Below are 16,239 nucleotides of genomic sequence, written 5' to 3'. Positions count from 1 at the left end.
TGACGCCAGTGGGTGGCAGGGTTCGTCATCACCACGCCCGCTGGTGCACGATCACATCGGACAGGTGGGTGCTGCAAATCGTCCGAAGGGGCTACTCCCTCCCCTTCGAGACCACTCCTCCAGCCATGCCACCGCAGAACCACCGTGTGTCGGGGGACCACTTGCAACTTCTGCAGGAGGAAGTTACGGCCCTCTTGGCCAAGGGGGCCATCGAGCGCGTTCCTGGGCCAGAAGTAGGACGTGGTTGCTATTCCCACTACTTTCTGGTACCCAAGAAGGACAAAGGGGGCATACGTCCTATCTTGGATCTCAGGAACGTCAACGGCTTCCTCCGGAAGGAGAAGTTCAAGATGTTGACTTTGGCTCAGGTCTTGGCTGCTCTAGACCCGCAAAACTGGATGGTAGCGTTGGACTTGCAGGATGCGTATTTTCACATCCCTGTCCTGCCGGCCCACCGGCGTTACCTGCGGTTCACGGTAGGCCAGGAGCACTTTCAGTTTATCGTGCTCCCCTTCGGCCTTACCAGCGCCCCGCGGGTGTTCACAAAAGTGTTGGCGGTGGTCGCAGCCATCTGCGCAAGTTAGGGGTTTCAGTCTTCCCCTACCTAGACGACTGGTTGTTGAAGGCGGGCTCGCCCCAGACAGTCGTCCACCACCTCCAGATGACGGCAGACCTCTTGCACGGCCTGGGGTTCTCCATCAATGTGCCGAAATCACACCTGTGTCCCTCTCAAAAGCTCCTTTTCATCGGAGCGGTTCTGGACTCGGCGCAGTTCCGGGTTTATCCTCCGGAACGGCGGGTCCGGGATATTCAGGCTTTGATTCCCATCTTTCAGCCGCTATCCCGGGTTTCGGTCAGGTTGACGCTGCGGCTGCTGGGGCTGATGGCTTCCTGCATCCTTCTGGTGCATCACGCCCGGTGGCGGATCCGGGCTCTGCAGTGGGACCTGAAGTTTCAGTGGGCCCAGCATCAGGGCAACATGTCCGACCACGTCTTGATCTCGGAGGGCACTGCGAGACAATTGCAGTGGTGGCTTACGGACCGCGATTGGGTCAGAGGCAGATCCCTCTCCCTTCCCCAACCGGAGCATGTTGTTGTGACGGACGCGTCCCTCCAGGGCTGGGGAGGCCACTTGGGAGAGGCGGAGATCAGAGGCATCTGGTCTCCGGCGGAGTCCCGGCTCCATATCAACATGTTGGAGCTGCGGGCGATTCGTCTAGCACTGAAGGCATTCCTCCCCTTTGTCAACGGGAGTGTAGTGCAGGTGTTCACAGACAACACCACCGCCATGTGGTACTGCAACAAACAAGGCGGGGTGGGGTCGTGGACACTTTGCCAGGAGGCTCTGCGCCTCTGGCAGTGGCTGGAACGTCAGGGGGTGACTCTGACGGTTCAACACCTGGCAGGTTCTCTGAACGCCAGGGCGGACGAACTCAGCCGTCGGTGCTCGATGGAACACGAATGGCGTCTGAACTCGGACGTGGCGCAAGGCCTCTTTCAGAAATGGGGAGAGCCTTGGTTAGATCTATTCGCCACAGAAGGGAACGCGCAATGTCATCAGTTCTGCGCGTTGGAGTTTCCAAGACGGCACTCGCACGGCGACGCCTTTCGGCGCGAGTGGAGTTGCGGTCTGTTATACGCCTTTCCGCCTATACCACTTCTGCCCAGAGTGCTGAAGAAGATCAGGCGCGACCGGGCCCAAGTCATCCTTGTGGCTCCGGACTGGGCTCGAAGGTACTGGTATCCCGAGCTACTCAGCATGTCAGTCGGTCCCCCGATCCGCCTGCCCCTTCAGGAGGACCTTCTGTCGCAGCAACAGGGGGCGGTCCTCCACCCGAACCTGTCCAGTCTCCACCTCCATGCTTGGAGATTGAGCGGCGGCAGTTGAGGCCATTTGACTTGCCTCCTGAAGTCTGTGATGTAATTCTGGCAGCCAGGTGTCCCTCCACGAAGTCGGTATACGCCGGTCGGTGGAACAGATTTGTGGCATGGTGCACAGCAAAGGCTGTGGATCCTCTCTCTGCCCCTCTTTCCGAGGTTCTTCTGTTTCTTCTCTCTCTCTTGCCCAGCAGGGCTCTGCTCTGGGCACTATCAAGGGCTACCTTTCGGCCCTTTCAGCCTTTCTCAGGCTTCCTGATCAGCCTTCTTTGTTCAAGTCCCCTATTGTAACGAGATTCTTGAAGGGCATCACACACATGTATCCTCCTGTTCCGTTTGTGATGCCTCAGTGGGACTTGAACCTGGTTCTAACCTTTTTGATGTGTGCTCCCTTTGAGCCCCTTCATTCTTGCCCTCTCCGTCTTCTGGCTTTAAGACGGCTTTCCTGGTTGCCATCACCTCTGCCAGGAGAGTGAGTGAGCTCCAGGCTCTTTCTGTCCAACCTCCTTTCTTGTCCATCCATCCTGACAAGGTGGTTCTGAGGACTAGACCTTCTTTCCTGCCCAAAGTAGTTTCTGCTTTCCACATCGGGCAGTCCATCACCCTCCCTTCCTTCTTCCCGCCTCCGCATCCTTCAAAGGATGAAGAGCGGCTCCATCGTCTGGACCCAAAACGTGCGCTTTCATTTTACATGGATCGCACACGCCAGTTCCGGGTGGATGACCAACTGTTTGTTGGCTACGTGGGTGCGAAGAAGGGACGGTCGGTCTGTAAACGGACCATCTCTCGATGGGTCGTTCTCTGCATCAAAGCGTGCTACTCTTTGGCTCGGAAGGAACCTCCTGTTGGGCTGAGGGCCCATTCCACTCGGGCCACGGCGGCTACTACTGCCCTGGGCCGGGGAGTCCCCTTGCAGGACATTTGCCAAGCGGCTATGTGGGCCTCGCTGCACACTTTTGCGAGACACTACTGCCTGGACAGTCAAGTCCGGAGGGATGGCTTCTTTGGCCGTTCTGTCCTCCAGGACTTTCTGGTGTAGTATTGTATTGGTTCGCAGACCCACCACCGGGGTTGGTATTGCTGGGGTATCTATTCTAAGGTAAGGAATCTAACACTAATGTGTTTCTTTCAGATGAACAAGTTACTTACCTTCGGTAACGATGTATCTGTAAGAAACATTAGTTAGTGTTAGATTCCTTACCGAACCCACCCATCCTCCCCGTTCTGCGAACTGATACCTAGGGTTAAGGACATCCCTTTCAGGGCCCTAGTTTCAAATGGCACCAGTGTTGGTTCTCTCATGGCTCTGCGTCTTCTGGCGCGGAAAAGCTGTGTACAAAGAACTGACTCTCATACAACAATGGCCTGCTCCTGAGCAGCTCAACGGCTAAAAAAGGAAGAATTTACTCTTGTGGTAGAGAGACTATCTAGCTTCTATCCACAGTATTACACATCGTTGTAATTTTCAGTCTGGCAATATTGCCAAGATGTGTGTATGTATATCAGTGTCACCACCACGCTACATATATGTCCTCCCTTCCATACGTGAAAAAAAGGGGAGGGGATGTTGACAGTGCCTCACGGAAGCAACACCAAGGAGAGGATTGTATCAGACTGGTACTCGCCTGATTCCTCACTTCTCATCATCGGCTACTGTCAACCTTAAAGAAATGGGAGAAAACAAACATAAAGAAAGTGCATATAGGTCAAACAACCGTGAGGTGTTGTGAGTGCTGAGGACCCAGTGTGATATTTCCGTGCCCAATTAAGTGAAAAAACCAAATACCACTATAAAAAGAGTAAGACTAACTGGCAACTCTTGACTTTATTCTGTGCTGTTAGCTCACTCTCATTAAAAGTCAACCGACATGTTTCATCACTTTGTCTTACAGTGATTTCTTCAGGGTTTGTTGGTGGGTCAACGTTTAGCATGCACCTTTCAAAGTCTTCCCTTATTGTACCAGGTGGCCTTCTGTGTTGAGCCTACCCGGCCCCCGTGGAAGACTGCTTTGAACCGCCAAACGGTCGGTATCGCGTAAGTGTGCTGGTGTGGTCTCGGCTCACCCCTCGTGTGTGAGCCGAGACCACACCAGCACACTTACGCGATACCGACCGTTTGGCGGTTCAAAGCGTCCCAGTACATAGACAGGGAACGATACTCGTGACACAGTCTTCCACGGGGGCCGGGTAGGCTCAACACAGAAGGCCACCTGGTACAATAAGGGAAGACTTTGAAAGGTGCATGCTAAACGCTGACCCACCAACAAACCCTGAAGAAATCACTGTAAGACAAAGTGATGAAACATGTCGGTTGACTTTTAATGAGAGTGAGCTAACAGCACAGAATAAAGTCAAGAGTTGCCAGTTAGTCTTACTCTTTTTATAGTGGTATTTGGTTTTTTCACTTAATTGGGCACGGAAATATCACATTGGGTCCTCAGCACTCACAACACCTCACGGTTATTTGACCTATATGCACTTTCTTTATGTTTGTTTTCTCCAATTTCTTTAAGGTTGACAGTAGCCGATGATGAGAAGTGAGGAATCAGGCGAGTACCAGTCTGATACAATCCTCTCCTTGGTGTTGCTTCCGTGAGGCACTGTCAACCTCCCCTCCCCTTTTTTTCACGTATGGAAGGGAGGACATATATGTAGCGTGGTGGTGACACTGATATACATACACACATCTTGGCAATATTGCCAGACTGAAAATTACAACGATGTGTAATACTGTGGATAGAAGCTAGATAGTCTCTCTACCACAAGAGTAAATTCTTCCTTTTTTAGCCGTTGAGCTGCTCAGGAGCAGGCCATTGTTGTATGAGAGATATTTGAGTGGGGGGCGGCCTGTCTCTGTTTCCCCCTAGGCTCCTGTTTTTTTGAGAGTACAAAGAACTGACGTCAGCGCGCGGAGGCGGCGTCTATGTACTCCAGCGACGTCATCACGGCGCACGACGCCGACGACGGACGCGGAGCCGCAGGGGACGCCTGCAGATGACGCCTACCGACGCGCAAGGGTACTGCTACGCAAAAGTTTCCGGATCCAGACTGACGCCTGGGGATATTCTAAGGTAAGGAATCTAACACTAACTAATGTTTCTTACAGATATATCGTTACCGAAGGTAAGTAACTTGTTCTTTAAGGAATGTAACAAATTAGTGATTAAAAAGTTATTTGAAAAAATGAATATATCCACATATCCAGGCTGCAATGAGATATGATGTAGGTTTGCATCAATACCAGCCCTTAGTGTGTTGAAATAAGCATACAGTTAGTACGGGTAATCCAAGAGATCAAATAGGTAGGTACATATGTTTGAACAACCTATTGAAAGGTTTCGCACAAAACCTCCAACACCGAGAAGTGCGAACACCCCCAGAACTGAAGGGTTTAAGACAATCTACCACCGTTCATACTTCACAGAAAAAATAACACACACCTGAATGGTTTGGGAAAAAAAAGTTCCTAAATTTAGCAAAGTTTGTTGTCTTGTTTTGGTCCCTCAGGCATTCGTGCGAGCCCTTCTAGAACATACATCTAATGCTACAGAAAAGAGGAGACTCCAAGAGCTCTGCAGCAAACAAGGAGCTGCTGATTACAACCGATTCATAAGAGACCCCAGTGTCTGCTTGTTGGACCTACTTCATGCTTTCCCGAGCTGCGCACCGCCCTTGAGCCTCCTCTTAGGTAAGTGCTGTGAATATAGAGGATATGCGAAGGTTCTACAGGTAGCAGTATTAACTCAAACCAGATGAGCTGCGAAACAACCTCCCTGCTACTAGCAACCCCCCAGTCGCATTCAGGTGTAGTAATGTAGTGCAGCTCCTAAAAAAACTCTTCCTGGACAAAGAAAATCCTCTAACTTTCACCCTGTCAGCAACCTCTCTAATATGCTAGTGATGGAATTTGTGTAAATGGTGTGTCATCCGAGTCAGATGTGTGTTTATTTTTTCTGTCACCCCAGTGGTCCTTATTTCCGAGTTTACAGCAACTTAATCATCCCCTATTGTTGCATGTTTGCCATACTCAGTGACTGACAATTTTATGTGACACCCAAGGAATGTTTCTCCATCATTACAAGTCATCTGTCGGTAGCTGAATGTTTTAGCACAATTTTTAATATTGATGTTTTTTCTCAATCCAAGCTGTTTTCCTTCCTTAGAAAATGGGTGACATTTTCTTTTCGATAATGTTAAAGTATGTAAAAATGTAAATACGACGCCTGCTAGTAGTGTGGCTCACTGGTTAGAGGCGGCAGACCCGAGAGCAGAGGACGGCCCGGGACCAGGGTTCGATTCCCGGCGCGGCAGGTTTCTGGACCAGGGTCAGCGGACTCGATAATTCTCTCGCCTCGGTGCCCACTCTGATCAGCGATCACACTCGGCAACTCTGGGCATTAGCTTGCCTCATCTTCACTAACGGCCCCACCAGACCGCCGGGGATGCCTGGTCTCACCCTGGAGATACCCATTAAGGGACCATCTCTCAGGGAAGCCAGGAAGGGTTTCGCAGCGGTCGAAGCGCCTTGGGACCCTACGGGTAAGTAGTGCGCTATATAAATGCCAATACATTTACATTTACATTTGCTATTTGGTGTCCACTCCACACCCAGATGAGTTTAGCAACAATAGCGATGGGATGAACTTCACGGACTCCTGAAGATTAAAAACATTCGCTCCGTAGAATCTATTTTTAAAAGTTAATTACCGCGCCATGTTAAGAACTCCGTCGTAGAAAGCGATAATAATGCACAACGTTCACTGTTGCGCGTGCTGTGGAGTGAGGATGGTGTGACGCAGATTTTCAAAAGGGGCACTGCCACTCCTCATAAGTGCCTCAGTAGGGAATCGGCAATTTATGGGACGCACTGAATAAACGTGCCTAGCGCGGGGGGGGGGCGGGGGGCGAGTGTGAGGAACGGGAGGGGAGTGGGGGTATGGGGGGGTGCAGACGTATTGAATGCATAATGTACTCATAAAAACTCAAAAAAACGACTCCATCATGTACAGACGTGCAGGAAAATAACCCAAATGAGGGAATGTAATACTACCTTTGAATGTCGTGGAAGCCTGCAGTACATGCCTGTGAACATGTGATTTACAGATAATTGTGTCCGATTGATATGCTTTCAATTTGCACTTCGCGTTGAGCATTTTTCTGCATAACTGATACTGTAGTCTTTCAGTGGAGGAGCAAGAGACCAAGGACTTTTGATTTTTGGGGGGAGAGAGCGCCCTGTGATATAAGGAACACAACAGCCTCTGCCTTGTGTTAAAAGGGAATTACAAGTCGCGCGAGGCCTCCCTCCTGTGTGCTCACCCCTGGATGACTAATATTTCTGTTCTTTGCTTCCCTCTTGAAGATGTGTTTTACGTTAATCGCAGGGTGATTTACAGCAGTTTAACAGGTGATTGTGTTCTCTCCCCAGAGCATCTTCCGAAACTTCAAGCCAGACCCTATTCTGCAGCAAGGTACTCGTTTGTCTTTGTTTGCTCTTTGAAATGCCTGTTGAGGGGTGAGGGGGGTCTGTCGTGAGCGGTGCCCTGTAAAGATGAAACTGTCTGTTGCATCGAGGGGATTTGCCCTTGTGACTGATGACGGGTAGTAAACAAGTCAAGAAACCTTGTAGGCCGCATCATAAACCACATTGTTTTGCAGACTTGAAGTTGACCTTCACACCTTTATTGTAAAAGTAAATTGGGATTTTTTTATGGCACTTTTGGTTTGCTGATGTAATCGTTTTTGCTGTGCCTGTCCCTGCTTGTGTTTTCTTTGTATACTTTTGATTCAGTGGTGCAGGTGGAAGCCAGTGTCACACCTAGGATGACCGTGGCGCCCGTGTGCTGACATTGGGTCATTGTCCTTCGATGGAGAGCCCTCGCAGTACATTGTGACCTCTCCTGTTAAGGCGCAGCTTTCTCATCTGTTTCAGTGAAATAAAGAAATAAAGGAGAGTGAAAGGATGAGGGGGGGGGGGGGTGTTCAAATGTTCTGCACACAGCAAGTTTGCTTGGTTTTATTTAGAAATCGGTTAATTACCATTACTTTTAACCTGGGCGGGAAGCGGTGGTTAAGCCACTTCAGATCTTTCACTGTTGAGAACTCAGATTGATGTGGTAACTGTTGTAAAAAGAAGGTATCTGAGGCAGGGTAAGTTCAAACACCTTTTCATAACTGACAACATATTCAACATTCCAAAGTGAACTCAAGGGTAACGTTCCAAAGGGCAGGGGAAGGCGGGGGAGAGGGGAAGATACCAAGAAGGAAAAAGAGAGAAAGGAAACTACACAAGGAAAATACCAGGGGAAAAAGAGATACATAAAGAGAGAGATTACAACAGTAACCATTGCCACTGTCTGCCCTGCTCAGGCTTCATGTTTCCCCTCAGTTTCTAATTACACTAGGGGTCCCTCCTTGGGGGAGTGGGCCGGGACGAAATAGATGGATTTAAAACCTGCGTTTTTCAAACTTTGTGTAATAGGTTATGCCGCTTCCAAGTAAAGTTTTGTCTAGTAACAGATGCACACATAAAAGAACAATTGTGCTTTAATATAAACAGGAACTGCGTACTAGTAATGTAACACTTGACTAACTATATTGCATCACATTGTAGATGCTCAGTCCAATTTGCAGCAACAATTGGAAGACCAATCTCAAATGTCATTTGGATCTGTCAACTGGTGTAAAAATGCAATCGTCAGCCCATGCAAATGTTGTTTTCACACTAACTGGGCAGAAAATGCACTTCACTTGTGCAATATGTATGCAATCTGGCCCCATATGTTTTTGAACCTGGTTGCTGTGTTTTCATGGATTTTGGTTTCTGTTGTTGCAGTTCTAGCCTCTTCCATCCAGGGAAACTGCACTTTGCGTTCAATATCGTTGCGTTTCCATCCTGTCCTGAAAGACCTGTTGCAAGAAAAGGAGTGTGCACTGGGTGGTTGGCTGAACTCGTCGCACCCATGCTTCACGTGAAGGACAGCACCCTGCGGACTGACTGCGAAGGAGGGAAAGACACTGTGCTCCCAGAGGTACATAGACTCACTCTGCTACTCTTCAAATTGAACTACCATATTACTAGGTTCAATACATTAATCATGATAAAGCACTCCTTTTATTTCTGTGCATCCAAAGTTTCTTCTGATCTATTAGCGATCCACAAGTTTGACAACCAGAGGCTAGGAGGAGGTTAAAATAGGCAGCAATATCCACCCTTACACGTTAATACGTTTAAGGGACAGGGCTGTGATACATTTGTATACCCACTCTTTATAAAATAAAAAAAAAACATGATCCCAAGGAGATTATACAAGTTGGTGGCGAATTGCATTTGATCGCTGCATGTTGGTGGCAAGAAACCCCCTGTGCTCGATAGCTATGTTTGCCCTATACATGTGCAGGGGGACAGTTACTCTCCCAAGTAGAAATGGATTCTATATAATCTGCTAAGTACAGGGATGCTGATAGATCCTGAGCAAGGCTTTTTTTTTGCTATTAGATAGTTCTGACCAACTTTCTGAGGAAAACATGTTCTAAGTCAGACTGCCCAAGCATGCACAATTTTTAGGTCGAGCATTCAAGACCTTTAGTATATACTTTAGTATACGCTTATATGTGTGTGTACTTTGTGGGCTCTGGAGATCAGCCCTAGGACTTGTCTGCTTCTGCTTAGGGACTTTTTTTCTGTTCAACTCATTCTATTTAACTGTCAATATAGAAAACGACCAGTAGAGGTCAGTAAAATACCAGAATTGCTTTCTGCTTGTTCAACTCCCTCTATTTAACTGTCTTTATAGAAAACGACCACCAGAGGTCAGTAAAATACCAGAATCACTTTAGCATTCTCTAGATTCCAGTCCATAGAAATTGTCTTCCACAAGCACCCGTAGACAGTATTTTGTTCAAATCTTTTATTTTCAGTGAAATGACCACCAAAGGCCCTGATTTTATATTAAAAACAGAGCCTTGGATGATACCATTTCCAGCTGAAAGGTAATATTTCTCGCCATGTGTTCCCATACCTGGCGTGTCACGCAGTTTGGTGCTTACTTATCCCTCCATGGTAAAGAACAGTGGATGTTTCAGCACTCCTAGCTAAATACATATAAGGTCTCAAAGACGAGACTGATTGCATTGCAAATGCTTGTTTATCTAGAGGGGCTGTGTCTTCATCAAGCATCCCCATAAATCTAGTGCACAAGATTTACATTATTTAGAGAGCTATTTTCCCTACTGTTTCCATATTTAATTTGACTTCATGAATGTTATGTTATGTTATGTGCAATTTTGTAACACGCACGACTACTACCGGAGTATCCTGGCGCGGTATACCGCTGGGGAACCCGTCCTGGCTTTCCCTGTGGGATGGTCCCTGCTGGGAGTCCCCAAGGTGGAGCCAGGCATCCCCGGCGTTGAAGGGCCGTTGTGGAGATTAGGCAAGCTAATGCCCAGAGTTGCGGAGTGGGACCCCTGGTTAGAGTAGGCACCGAGGCAAGAATTATCGAGTCCGCTGACCCTGGTCCACGACCCTGCCGCGTCAGGAATTGAACCCTGGTCCCGGGCCGACTCCTGCTTCCGGTTCTGCCGCCTCTAACCAGTGAGCCACACCACTCCACATGAATCCAACCATGCGTGAAACGTGGAAGACCTAGCCTGTGGGATGTAAGTTGTGCTTGTCCTGGTTTCACACTCATGAAAGGATGTTGCAAGAAAACAATGCCACTTAGACCACACACAGCTTGTGTGACAGAATACATATGTAGGACCATGTAGAGAGGCAAATATGAAGGACCAAAATGGGAATAACTACAGACTGGAAAGTGAAAAGGATAACATGCAAAGGACTCGGGAAACCAAGATCGATTTGGGAGGAAACATTCTAACATATGAAACACCACCCAAGGTGCTAAATGGATCCCTGAAATAAATGGCTGATGCCACAGAGGCTAGAATCCCAAGTTCAATAAGTTCAATATCCTCTTAGACTTTTGGCCTTACTCTGAGATTCTGAACGAAGTATAGCGCCTCCCCTGAAATAAGGGTGATCATGTATCCGTACACCCCAACCGTGAAAACTTGAAAGCTGCTGTGACCACCAGCAGGTTGGCCACACTGCAGCTGGGCTGACATATTTGCCATATTTGTTCTGATGTATAGATTCATATGCTGGTTTTTGTACTAATTGTTTAAAACTGGTATCATTGATCTTTTGTGCTTGCTGAGGCCCTTTTTTCTTAAATTATCTAAAGAAGTAAAAGAAACACGTTTTGAAAGCAACCCACGCCTCAATACCGAACACACACTGCTGAACTGAATAGGAAGTAAATATCTAGATTAGATCTAGGCTTTCTTATGAGTGCTCTGTCTCTTGATCATGCCTGGTAATTTCCTGGAATACCAAAAGGTTTTTATGTGGCATGTTATAAAGTGATAGCCAAAGTCACATTTTACAATCCACTGTACCTATGAATGGAACTGGACATTCAAAATTGTCATACAGTAGCCGCTAATTGCCTTATAAATTTTAATGCTAATATCGCGCCGAGCCACCATGAACAACGCATAAATCTATAATTCGTTCCCTTTTGAAATCGAAGATGACACTCACTCTTGGTTTGCACTACATATGAATGTCTTGCAACTGTAATGCGAAATGTAGCACACTCTTGGTATTTGCAGTTGTTTACTTATTTCTAGCATTTTATTGTAGTTTCTCTAAAAATATGAACATTGCATGCAGCATATGGATTTTATTATCCACATTTACGTATTTGGCCTGTCATGAGTTTAATTGGCTCCATAATTCCATCCTTCCTTCCAGCATACATGCCATCTTTCTTTGCGGCAGTATAACCATGAGTGGCTAAGAGCTAGAACATACAAAATACTTTAAAATGTAGCTTGTGCCTAACAACTGTGTTTTTTTCAGGTTTCAATCTTTTCACGCCCATCAAACAGTTTTCATTTACCAGCTGATCCGTCTGTCCCCATTATTATGGTTGGCCCTGGAACAGGAATAGCTCCTTTTATTGGCTTTCTTCAAGAAAGGTATGTGGTGGACTTTCAACGATTTATGCTTCATAGGCTTTAGACGCAAATTTAGTGTGATGCGGATTGTACGTGGCTCACCAGGAGAGCTGATCTTTTATAAATGTTGAAATTATAAATGGTTAAATGTGAATCCAGTGGTTTACCCTCTGTAGTTGTACCGGTTAATTATACGGTCAGGTCTCTTCAATTTAATGCAATTACATGTTAATACACTCTTTCTATACAGTACAACATGAACTGGTATCTCAATTTTACTTCTGCTCAAAAGGTTGTCTGGTAATAACTGATTATGACACCTTCATTTGTTCGTATTTTTCTGAAGCCCCGCTTGTATGAGATGTGAGCCCAGTGAAATTTACTGGGAAACTAAATATAGACTATTACACACAGAGCCACTTTATTTAAAAGAATAACGTTCTGGACTGTGAAGGCCCACATATTTTAAACCAATGAACAAATGGTAATAATTGTTTGTTTTTCTCCCGATTTTGACATTATGGCTTTGCTGATGAATACCATGCCCACCCCATTTCGAGTTAGGGATGACACCTTTTCACAACACTTTATAACTGGATCTCCACTCCCCTTATTAGTTCGACAAATAGGTGCTCTGTGGAGTGGGGGTAGATGAGAAACCCTATCTTACCAAAAGAATAATAATCAGAAAAATGCCTGATGTTTTGATGCCATAGAACATAATAAACAGGCCTATTCAAAAAGGCATTTCGGAGTATACAAGCGAGTGCCCTTCTAGAATGCTTTTGTGTGAGTTAAATGCCTTTGTAAATGTTCCAACTTAATACACACACCTTGATTAAGCCTCATCAGATATCTCAATGACACTGTGCTCCCGATGTGTTCGCATTAGCTCAAGCATCAGGCAGCTCACCCAAGAAACACTGAGCAGGGTAACCTGGATTTTGTAGCTGCAGAATCAGCTTTGCTGCTGCAATAGATTTGATTCCTTATTCTGGTCAAAGGTTTCACCTTCGGACTTACTTGCTTTTGAAAATCCTCGAGAGTGGAAAGACTAAAAGCTGTATCTGGGACGGCTTGCACGAGCTCAGATATCTTTCTGAGCAGGAAGAACCATGTTTTCTTGCGGTGCTAGGGGGTTCCCTCCTTGGGCAAGCCTCAACGTATTGTCCTGGTCCACTGTAAGTTTTCAAACGACTAAGTTCCACTTCTCTGAATGCTGCAAAAATATCTTCTGTTCTCGTTAGAGCCCCCATGTCTTCACGAAATGCTACTAGGTGCCATGCCTCTGTTCAGCCAGGGCATCAGCAAGGTCTCATCGTCTGTGCTCACAAGCTGGCCCCCCCCTGGAGTCGGGGGTTTTGCTTTTTGTGTCCTTCGAGCAGGAAAATAGCAAATATGTCACATTTATTTATTTATTTATTTTCGAGATTTTTATTGCGCATAGGAATACCCTGGGGTGTCTCGCCGCATGAAGAGCTAATAGAGATCAGTCATCAATTTACTGGTTGTCAGACATCAATTTACAACCACGTTTTTAAGAGCCTGCGGAAACTCATCAGGTTAGGGGCAGTTTTAATCGCCAGTGGCAACAGATTCCAAAGTTTCGGAGTAGCCACCAGAAAGCGCCTATCTCCCCAGGTGGCAGTTCTCGTGCGCGGTACTGAAAGGAGACAGGTATTAGCAGATCTAAGTTGCCTCTTGGGGGTATACAGCTGAAAGGCTTCTGTGAGAAACCTGGGTCCGACGCCATGCACTGCCTTATAGGCAATACAGAGGGCCTTAAATTTAATTCGGCTCTCTACTCTCAGCCAGTGAAGGTGACGAATGGCGGGAGTAGTAGGCTGGCGGCGGGGGATATCAAGAAGAATCCTTGCAGCCGCATTCTGAATAGACTGTAGCTTCGTTAAGACGCGCTTCTGAGTGTTTAAGAAGAGGGCGTTCCCGTAGTCTATTTTTGAGAATACTAAAGTGGAGACCAAAGTCTTCCCAGCTGAAATAGGGAGGTAAGGCAGTAACTTCTTGATTATTTTTAAGATAAAGAATGCTGATGACACAACCTTGTTGACGTGAAGGCCAAATGATAGTTTACTGTCAAAAATAACTCCCAGGTTTCTGGCCTTTTCTACCGGGACAGGAGGAGGGCCCAGCTGTGCAGGCCACCAGATAGTAGACCATTCCGGGGAAAGCCTGCCGAAGGTCATGATCTCGGTCTTGTCCGAGTTAAGCCTCAGACAGTTAGAGGCCATCCAAGTACTGACCGCGAGCATGGTTTTTTGGAAGTTGGCTGCCTCCACTGGGCCGTCTCTATGGATTGCCAGAACCAGCTGGGTATCATCTGCGTAAGATGTAAGCCGTACCCCATGGGCCTTTATTACCCTCGCTAAGTCCGCTACGTAGATGTTAAATAACGTGGGACTTAGCGAGGAGCCCTGTGGGACTCCACAAGGGAGTGCAGAGATAGGGGAGTAGAAATCACCCAGCCTCACTGTCTGGGTGCGGTTTTCCAGGAAAGATGAGATGAGATCCCTGGCCATACCGTTTATCCCCAGGGCTGTGACACGGTCGACCAAAATAGCATGGTCGACCGTGTCAAAGGCTGCAGACAAGTCCAGAAGGATCAGGACGGCCGCACCTCCCTGATCCATAATAGCTCTGATCTCGTCTGAGGCCTTTATTAAGGCGGTCTCCGTTCCATGCCCTTTCCTGAAACCAAACTGCGTTTCGTCGAAGTTGATGAGTATCGACGAACTCTGAGAGTTGCTTATTCATCAGAGATTCGCATATTTTGGCAGGAAAGGGGAGACACGCAATGGGTCTGTAGCTGGCCACAGCTTTAGGATCCAAGGAGGGTTTTTTCAAAAGAGGTTTAATCACAGCCTTCTTCCATGACCTAGGATATTGATCGGTCTGAAATGCAGTATTGCAGATTTCCATGAGTGGCCGTGAGATCACTTCTGTAAGATTTGCCATCACAGATGGAGGACAAGGGTCCAAGGGGGAACCAGACTTAATGGTGGAAATGAGTCTGCTTATATGGTCTTGCGTGGTGGGAGCAAAACAGGGAAGGCGATCATGATCATGATCAGAAGTTACTTCTTCCTCAGTGTAAACTCTAAGTCTAGTCCTTGTGTCCCCTTCGAAAGATGAGTATATGTCTGCCACCTTGTAGTAAAAAAGGTGGATAGATCATTACAAAAAGTCTGTGAGGGTTCAACCCCGGGGCCCGTGGAGGGAGTGGACAAAGTGGTGACAACAGAGAACAGCTCTCTAGCAGAGTTTTTGGCATTCTCTATTTGGGCCGAGAAAAAGACAGTTTTTCGAGCGATGATCGCCTTTTTATACAATATAAGGGCATCTTTATAGGTTTGCTTGGCTATGGGGCAGTAAACTTTCCTCCAACGCCTTTCCAGGTTCATGCAGTGTTGCCGATGGAGTCGGAGATCTTCAGTATACCAGGCCGCCGACGGAGACGTTCTATTAGGTCTCATGAACTTTTCCGGGGCCACTTGATCAGCGGCATTCCGAATCCAATCATGGAAGTCGGAAGCTAATAAAGCAGGATTGCCTCCTCCCTTGGGGCAGGAAGAAGCCAAGAGATCTAGCATCTGAGGGATATCCGCATTCTTCCAGGCACGAGTCCCAGTCCTGGTTCGTGGCCTGGGGGGGGGGGGGGTGTGTAATCCGGATATGTATCCCAAAGATAATAACCCTATGATCTGACCACGTGATGGGAAGAGTATCCAATACCAAAATATCGGGATTATTGGTGAACAGACCATCTAGTGTATGTCCCGCCTGGTGTGTGATTCCCTTGACCAATTGATGAAGTCCTAAAGTTGAGAGATCGGCAATAAGTTGCCTGGTTTCATAATTATCCTGCTCTTCCAAATGGAAGTTAAAATCTCCCAGTATCATATATTCAGCAGAACTTATAATATGGTCGTCGAAGTCCGAAAGAGTAGAGAGAAAGGGGCTTCGGGGGCCGGGAGGTCGATATAACAAAATTCCTTTAAGGGCTTGTTTCTGATTAATGTTGATAGCAAAGATTGCTGCTTCACAGTTAACGGAGTTTATGGGCTCGAAGGTGGTACGATATTTATTCTTATAAATAATGGCGAGTCCGCCACCTCTTCCTATGAGTCTATCATGTCTAGCTACACTATAGCCTTCTGGGGTTGCAGTGCAAAAATCCGGTCCTGATCCGGCGTCTCCCCAGGTTTCAGTGGCAAAAAGTAAATCCAGGTCATGGGCGAGGATGAACTCGCTGATCTGGAGGCTGTGGCATGGAAGGGAGCGCGTATTAAGCGCTGCTCGACAGCCATGGAAAGAGGT

The 16,239-nt window shown here is 47.1% G+C and overlaps 1 protein-coding gene across 1 annotated transcript in view; it reads left to right on the top strand.

The window, feature by feature from the left end:
- Window positions 1-16,239, top strand: part of MTRR (5-methyltetrahydrofolate-homocysteine methyltransferase reductase) — a 403,763-nt gene that overhangs the window by 217,376 nt on the left and 170,148 nt on the right. Inside the window, exons 9-12 of the mRNA XM_086965276.1 lie at window positions 5,386-5,566; window positions 7,307-7,349; window positions 8,714-8,909; window positions 11,807-11,925. Of these exons, the coding sequence (XP_086821402.1) occupies window positions 5,386-5,566; window positions 7,307-7,349; window positions 8,714-8,909; window positions 11,807-11,925 (539 nt within the window). The remainder of the gene's footprint in view (window positions 1-5,385; window positions 5,567-7,306; window positions 7,350-8,713; window positions 8,910-11,806; window positions 11,926-16,239) is intronic.

This window comes from Lissotriton vulgaris, chromosome 4_1 (assembly GCF_964263255.1).
Source record: "Lissotriton vulgaris chromosome 4_1, aLisVul1.2, whole genome shotgun sequence".
NCBI classification, from domain to species: Eukaryota; Metazoa; Chordata; class Amphibia; order Caudata; family Salamandridae; genus Lissotriton; species Lissotriton vulgaris.
This window is presented reverse-complemented; position numbering and strand designations above follow the sequence as displayed.